An 8,559-nucleotide genomic window follows, 5' to 3' on the forward strand; every position below is an offset into this window, starting at 1 on the left:
GACAGAAATCTGATAGGCACAAGTTTTAGCCCCAGCAGAATTGAAAATCAGCCCGTCTGCCCATCTGCAGCTTAAATTCAACCTGGTGTCAGGACCATGTGGACGTGAGTCACAGCCCTGTGTACCCATGCAGGACTCTGGTTTATATTTTTCCCAGACACAAGGACAGAGCCAGTACTAACATTGTTTCAGAGTCTTTAAAAACACTCTTTGGTGGAAGCCATTCCTCTAAGATCCCAGCTGCCCCTTGTGTCTCTCCAGGTTTGAGGCTCTGTAACCCCATCCTCTGGGGAAGCCAGCTCCGGCATCATGAGAGGCGTTTTTATTGCTGGTGTCATTGCGGCGTTCTCCATCACAGTTATAGGTAAGAGAGGCCATGCGGCCCCCTTCGTGATATAGCCTTCTTTTCCATTCCTGCCCAACATTGTTGCTCTTGGTGTCCTGCAGTACCTACCACCTGTTGTGTTGTGCGAGACCCATGTGTCCATTCTGCCTTCAGAAAGACCACTCTGTGGCTGGTCAGGGTTGGATTTTCCTGTCGGGGAACAGTGAATGATGAGGCTAAACTAATGGGCATGGCTTCATCTCATAATGTCAGTTTTGGGGAATCCTCAGAGAACAGTTGGGCGTCCCATCTGGATATTTTTCCTGTTGTAGGTATGGTTCTCTGTGAATGTCTGCAGGTTGTTGACTGTATCCTGTAAATACTTTGTCCTCTCAGACTCCCTGAATTGTAGACAGTGTCACGTGTACAATAGCACCTGTGATGACAGTGTCAGCGAATGCCCTGAAGGCTCCTTCAGTTGTGTGGAATCCTCAGTCAACTCCACTCTAGGTGAGTGGAGCTACTGTCGCTGGGACTTGTGGTAGATGGGAGCTAAAGAGGGTGGGCACAGAGGAAGGATACCTGAGACAGGGCTGGGTTGTACAGTGCAGAGAGACTACTGGGTCATGTAGACAACTCCCCAGTGGCTGAGATGAGCAGGAGCTGGATGGGAATTCGTGCAGAGAATCAAACAATCGGATGAGCCCTGTGGCGTGGTGGAAATCACTCCCATCGATTGAAACCTCACTGTAGATACGTTTTTGTAGCTGGAAACAGCAAGAGCAACTCAGAGCTGAATCAGAGGCGTGTGTTTTGCCTGAGACATTTGTATCTCCCCCCACCCCCACCCCTCTCTCATCTACATCAAATGTGTTTTCTTCAGTGTATGCCCCCTGCCCCCAAGGCATGCTGACTTCTGGGAATCTCTCAGGGTACTGAGAGGTCTTCCATGCACAAAAGTAGCCAGGACAGCAGCTGACATCTAAGCAAGGGCGCTCAGGAGATGGGTCAGTTAATGAAGTGCTTGCACAAAGCATGAGGACCCAAGCATATCCCTCAGCATCTATGCACAAAGGCTAGGCATGGTAGTACATGCCTTTAACCCCAGCATGGGGGGCAGCTAGGACCAGAGGAACCCATACCTTGATGGCCGGCCAACCTAAAACTGGCAAGGTCCAGAGCACCTCAAGTCCCTTTTTCAAAAAATAAGGCAGAGAGCCAGTGAGGAAGTTGATGTCAATCTCAGCTTGAATGGTGGAATTATGATTTATGCCAACATGGCCAGCTAACTTTACTTATATTTTTGGTGGTTGGTGTGTGTGTGTGTGTGTGTGTGTGTGTGTTGCTGAACATTAAATACAGGGCTCTGCATGTACCAGACAAGCACTCTATCACACAGCCTCATTCCCAATCTCTTAATTTATTTATTTTGACTAGTCCACATTCAGTGTAACAGCCACATGCAGCTGATGTTTCCGTATTGCATAGCTCTGACTGGATTTATGTGCAGTTTCTAGGAAGGAACCTCAGCTGTTACTCTGATGTTGTATCAGATACAAAATCCCGCTGTGTCTGCTTTATCATTTTTTGAGACGTTAAGACAAATTAGTGGCGGGTATGTGTGTGTCTATGATTCTGTTTATATGTTAGGCTAGACCACCATTTTTCTGGTGTCCCTCCTGCCTAAGCATTTTACCCAACCTTTTGACATCATGATATGACATTGTCACCACAAAACTCATGTTCAAGAACAAGAGATGTAGTTAACAACAGCAACAACAAAATCATGAAAACTTTTAACAGTATGTAGGCTTACAACTTTGTGCTGGACTCACTTCTATCTCTTCTGATATATGAGACTGTGCATATGGGCATATGGCCGCGTGAGTGAGGCTCACAGCATGCAGGTTAGCTAATGGCAGAGTTTAACTCACTATCTAGACCAGGCTGGCCTTGAACTCACAGAGATCTATCTACCTTTCTGTACTTCCCAAGTGCTGGGGTTAAAGAAGTGCCACTACCACCCGGCTGGGTTCTTCTTGGTCCAAGAATCCTTCTCCAGTTTCTCCCAAACTGTTCTGAGCAGAGGTTTATATCAGCTGTCCTTGTCTGAAGCGTTGTCTTCTCAGGATGCTATTCTCCCTGTTGCTTCTTCAGGTACTAACAGTCTGTGTTTGCTTTGGTGTAGGAGGGTTCCTCCATTTGTACCAGAACAAATTCTGCTCCGAATCGAATTGCATCGAGAACAACAATGTGGTGGCCTTCACTGTGCATATATTTGATGACCAAAGATTCCATTTTGCAAGCCAGTGCTGCCAAGGAGAGGCATGCAATGACACCCAATATGGTTTGTACAGGGCCCAGAAACCTGTCCTGGGTCACACCTTCCTTGCTTTTCTGCCTGCTCTGCTTATCTGGGGGTGGATATCTCAAGTCCAGGCGCTTCTGCACACAGCTGGATAATGTTAGCATCTGACTTATAGCAATTACACAAGAAACATGGGAGATGCTAAACCAGCTCAACTATGCTTTCCCTTTCAGTGAAGATAGGGATTCCACGGGTCATTTTTTGTGGCAAGCGAGGCAAATGCTAGTTAGTCATTTTTAAGTTTTGTGATCTCAGTGCCTCAACTAAGAATTTCTTTTAGACAATGTTTCCTGCAGTCTAGATTCACCTTAAACTTGCTATGGAGCTAAGGGTGACCTTGCAGTCCTCCTGCCTGTGCCTCCTGAGTGCGGGATTATAGGTGTGTGCCACCATGCCTGGCAACATTCTACGTCTCAGTAACAACTGAAGACTCCACACGTCTTTTGTTTATATGGTCTCCATGTGCTAACATCTACCAGGTTAAAAATTAAAGCTAAGCAAATCCACAAATCTTAATTCAAATAGTCAAAAGTAAAATCAGTTAGCCAAGTGGGATTGCACATGCTTTAAATCCTGGCACTCCCTTGGGAGGAAGAAGAGGTAGCTAGATCTCTATTAGTTTAAGGCCAGCCTGGTTTACATAGTGAGACTCTGTCTCGAAAAAACAAAAACAAATAATAAGTTATATATATAAATACTAGTAAGAGTTTCACTTAGAAATAACTTCCAAAAATATTTAATTAGCAGTATATATAAATAGATATACCAATATACAATATGTGTTAATAGATAATAATATATAACATATACTAACATAGTCACCATTTATTGAAATATATATCATATGTATGCATATGCATATATGTGCTCCATGAATATGTAATGCCCATGGAAGCCAAAAGTGGGTATCGAGCTGGAGTTATAGGGTTATAATATGCCACATGGTTTCTGGGAACTGAACCTGGGTCCCCTGGAAGAGCAGCCTGTGCTGCTAATTACTAAGCCATCTCTCTAGTCCTCCCCAAATATATATTTTCATAGAGTGTTTAACTCCTGGTTTAGAAGGAAGCTGGGGATTTGCTTGTGTATTTAACGTTTCAGTCTCACTCATTACGTGGGGATTCTGGAAAATTCTGCCGCATGCACACAAGGTAACAGGAGTACTAAAAGAAGCAGATAACATCTTGGTGTTTTATAGAAGTGGTTTTAACCATTTGGAATCTCTGTGGGTCTCAGGGACCCAGGAGTTCCTGGACCACAGTTTGAAAAAATGGTTTTCTAGATCAAAGTCTTCATTTAGAGCAGTGGTTCTCAACCTGTGGGTCACAACAAGCAGAATCCCCAATCATAAATTTATTTTTGTTGCTACTTCAGAACTGTAACTCAGTGTCTCAGTTCCTAAGACCACCGGAAATTGTGGTTTTCTGATGGTCATGATCCACAGGTTGAGAATCACTGATTCAGAAGAAGAAACAAAGCAAAGCAAAACAAAACGACAAAACAAAAGAGCATGGGCAGAGATAGTGGCATTCATCATCATACGCACAGGCAGTGAGGAGTAAGGCTCGTTCTCAATGTGAGTTAAAATTGTTTTTCTCCATCGCAATATGAAAATGGCCCATTTTCATCTGCTCAGAACAAATCTCAATGCCAATCAGACACCTGTTGGCTAAGGCTCCAAACAGCCAGCTGGTGTTGACATTGGCTACAGCTTGTTCTCTTTGGTATCTCCTTATGTTACCCTGCAGCACTGTGGCTCACTATTCTTGTGAACTGGCTGGTGCACAAGGATGGATCTCAGGAGTTGTGCATAGAAAACCTTTGGGCAAAGCGTGTGTCTTTAGGGCTTGATCTCAGGCTCCCTGAATGTAGACTTCCTAGCAGCTTTTCTGCCTGCTTGCCCCTGCCTCTCAGGACAGGGTAATAACATGGATTTAAGTAATGGCTTTCCTCTACCCAGAATCTGGAACACAGGAAGCCACTAACACGCAGTGCATGTCTTGCTATGGCCACAAGGAAACAGACTGCCAGGAGAAACCCCAGCAGTGTTACAAAGGAGAAAAATGTGTCCATATCATTGCGGAGCTTACAAATGGTAAGTCTGGGGCTTCAGCTCCTTAACAGGGCTCAGATTGAAACAAGATTCAAGTTCTGAGTTAAAGCAGAAGAGCTGGGGATGGTGGACACAGAGGGAAGATTAGCTCAGGATGTCCTTCAGTTGGAGACTGCCAGGAAGCCTTCTGCTGGTTTCTACTTCAGCTCTTTATCCAGGGCTACATCTGGTTGCCTTTCTCCCTCCCTTCTGTAGTCACACCCAGGTTCAGTTATCTGACTGCATGCCCCTCCTGGCCCTTGCTTCTTTACTAGGCTGCCATTGCTCTTTAGATGTGGATGTGTGTGACTTTTATTTGTTTTTAATACCTATATATACTTTTTTCTACATCCTGAGAGGTATTGGCTTGGGACAGCTAGGACCATCTGGTTATTTCTTTTCTTCTACAAAAATAACCTGAGAATGGCCATCACTTTGCCAGAGTACCCGGCCAACCTGACAGCAGCATGCAGTCAGTGCACATTTGCTTCTTCCTAAAGGGACAGCCTTGGGGCCACTACTGCCCTGGAGCTCTGTCCTTATTTTCTCAGAAGAGAGTTGATCTCTGCTGGTCCTTTGTGGTGGGGGTATGGGGGTGGGATGGCAGGTGGAGAGATGGACAGTGCGACAAGGCTGGGGCCATCTCTGGAGTCAGGGCCAGAAGTGAATGTGCAGTGTCCTCCTATACACTACAGTGGGTGGAATCCCAGCTAATGGAACTCTTGGGAATGTGGTCTAGTGATTTCCAAGAAGAAAAAAAAAAGAGGTATAAATCAAAAATAAATAATCAGCCTGTCTCAACTAAAACACAGCTCAGACTAATATGACTTTAAGATCTGCACCCAAATACGAATTCCATTTTGATTTTTGCTTTATGTTAACTTCAAAGTTTAACTATAGCCACGGAACTTTCAGTGTATCCGAGTATTCTGCTTTTTTTTTTAAAGCCCTTAAAACTATTTTTTAAGAGATATTTTAGGACTACAGTAAAGCTGGGTTAAAGGCACAGACACCTCCCATGTACCTTTACTGCCTGGCTCATGTGTAATTGCTGTCATTGTCAAGTGCTCACCACAGAGGTGAGCCTACACAGGCACTCACTGTCCCCTAAGTCCCCAGTTTACCTCAGGGTCACTCCTGATATAGTCCATTCCACTATGACAGTGTGACATAGAGGATAGCCCTTGTCCTGGAAGACTTCTGTGATCCAAGCTTTTCTTCTACTCAACAAGACTCTGGCAGCCACTGGTCTTTTTTACTGCCTCTATAAATTTTTGTATCTCAGAATGTCTGTTCTCTCTCCCTCTCACTTTCTCAGTCTCTCTGGGTTTTTCTGTCTGTCTTCTCTATCTCTCAGAGGCCTCACACATGCAAAGCATACGTTCTTCCACTGCAAAAGGTCACACTTTCCTTTTGAAATGCTCGAGGTACCCACACTGTCCCAGTTTTTAATTCTGAAGTTGAGCCTAAAGGCAGCAACAGCAGCAAAGAATTTCTATGCTCTTCTCGTCCCTGTATCTCCTCGTGATGTAGCCTCATTAATGCTCAAAGCCAGGCAGACCACAAACGGACCTTTTCTTGGGTGTTAAGATGTGCCAAGTACCATACTTCCCAACTCAGGGTAGCTCAGCTGTCAGCACTGATACCTGGGGTGAAGCAAGAGCTAACTCCTTTCTTCCTGAGGTTCGGTGGTCTCTTTTACACAATATGCTCTGACACTCTGATGCTCTGACGGTACTGAGTCCCTTCACACTTTTGAGCCCTTTCAGTTCTCAGGGAGCTCCCTGTTTCCTAGGGACAGTTGAGTTGCAGCTGACAGACCTGTAGGGACACAACCACTCAGAAGTAGCTGCTATTATAGCTGTCTTTGAAAGAGCCATGGACCTTTCCCTAGGACTTGAATCTGAAACAGAGCTCTGAGTTAAGACGGAGATACTGAGAATTTCCTGCACACTTCCTGTTGGCTTTTCTATTTTTTTTCTCAAGGAAAACTCAGACAGGAAGAAGTCAGATCTAGAGGAGTAAGATTTCTGAAAGAAAATGCTGGGTTGCAGGGAGGAGCCCAGGGTGCCCACTGATGCATTCATTTCTGAATGGAGAGTTGCAAGAAAGAACGGACCCTGAGCCTGTCACCCATGCTTGCCTTTCCTTTTGATTCCTTCTCTCCCCCTTCCTTCTTTTACTCTTCCCTCCCCTTTGTATTTCTCTCGACAGAGTCTTGCCACATAGCTGAGGCTGGCCTTGAACTCATGGTCTTCCTGCTACAGTCCGCCGAGTATTGGGCTTGCAGGTGTTCACTACCATACCTGGTTTAATTTTTGGCCTTTTCATCGGTCAGCTCCTCAGGACCATGAGAGGTTGGGCATCCAGGATCCAGCTCCCAGCTCTCTTTTAAGTCTGGGTTTGCAACCCACCTCTCACAGCCCCAGTGGCTTCTGGGGTTGGGTGAGGACGGGCTGGACTCTGACTTATGTAGTTCTTGTTCTGCTTCTGTGTGATATTCTTAGCTCTGGACTTCTTCCTTAAAGATGGCTTCCAGGAATCGAGGGGCTGATGCACATTTCAACTTCTCGGAGATGAATAATCGCTTGGGCTGGGGCTTGGACAGAGGGTTGTACGGAGTTCCAATTGTCTCATTTACCTCTTCAGGTACCAACAGAGTGGAGCTGAAGGGATGTTCTGATATCAGCAACTCTACTTGTGAATTCCTGTCTGCTGAGAACACAACAGTTGGAGAGTTTGTTTTCAAGTCAGTTGTATGCACAGAGTCCACTGAGTCCAACTCAACCACCGTTACCCCATTGGGCATCACAACTTCCCTCACCTCCACTACCCCAAAAACCAGCATGGGCATCAGAGCTTCCTTCACCTCCTCTATCTTCGGCATCCTCCTTCTTCTGAAGCTGCTGTTCTGAGGTCCCTGGGCTCTGCCCATCCAGTGTCCCATGGGTGCTAACGCCTTTCTTTTCACATACCTTCCAGTTAAATTGTCCATTAAGTTGGAAGTTACAGGACTCCAGGCAATGCTAGCAGCTGCATTATCTCCTTTATTAAAGTGTTGCTTGAGGTCTGGACAATGTCTTTTGATATGTTTGGGGCTGGTTGTGGTTCAAGTCACTGCCCAGCCCTTATCATCTCTGGGTGAAGGTGGGGGTCTTTGCTTTGGAGATAGCTGCTTCTTTGCCCCAGGACTAAATGACATCTCTGTTCCTGTTACTCTATCTCTGAGAAGGTAAACATATGGCCTTGCTGGAACTGACTACTAGCATCCCTGCACTCCAGAACCCCTGTACTCCTGAATCCCTGCACTCCAGCATCCCTGCACTCCTGTATCCCTACACTCCAGCATCCCTGCACACAAGCATCCCTACACTCCAGCATCCCTGCACTCCAGCATCCCTGTACTCCAGCATCCATACACTCCAGCATCCCTGCACTCCAGCATCCCTGCATTCCAGCATCCCTACACTCCAGCATCCGTGCACTCCAGCATCACTGCACTCTGGCATCCCTGTACTCCAGCATCCATACACTCCAGCATCCCTGCAATACAGCATTCCTACACTCCAGCATCCCTGCACTCCAGCATCACTACACTCCAGCATCCATGAATTCCAGCATCCCTACACTCCAGCATCCCTGCACTCCAGCATCCCTGCACTCCGGCATCCCTACACTCCAGCATCCCTGAACCCCTGCATCCCTGTACTCCAGCATCCCTGTACTCCAGCATCCCTGCAGTCCAGCATCCCTGCACTCCAGCATCCCTGCACT

The 8,559-nt window shown here is 46.1% G+C and overlaps 1 protein-coding gene across 1 annotated transcript; it reads left to right on the forward strand.

Moving 5' to 3' along the window:
• Positions 1-309: 309 nt before the first annotated feature.
• Positions 310-7,700, forward strand: Lypd8 (LY6/PLAUR domain containing 8). The gene is made up of 5 exons (XM_028778728.1): positions 310-364; positions 722-835; positions 2,514-2,672; positions 4,654-4,788; positions 7,435-7,700. The coding sequence occupies exons 1-5, from the start codon at positions 310-312 to the stop codon at positions 7,698-7,700; spliced, it is 729 nt and encodes a 242-aa protein (XP_028634561.1).
• The last annotated feature ends 859 nt before the right edge of the window (positions 7,701-8,559 follow it).

Source organism: Grammomys surdaster, unplaced genomic scaffold, assembly GCF_004785775.1.
Source record: "Grammomys surdaster isolate TR1022 unplaced genomic scaffold, NIH_TR_1.0 340, whole genome shotgun sequence".
NCBI lineage: Eukaryota > Metazoa > Chordata > Mammalia > Rodentia > Muridae > Grammomys > Grammomys surdaster.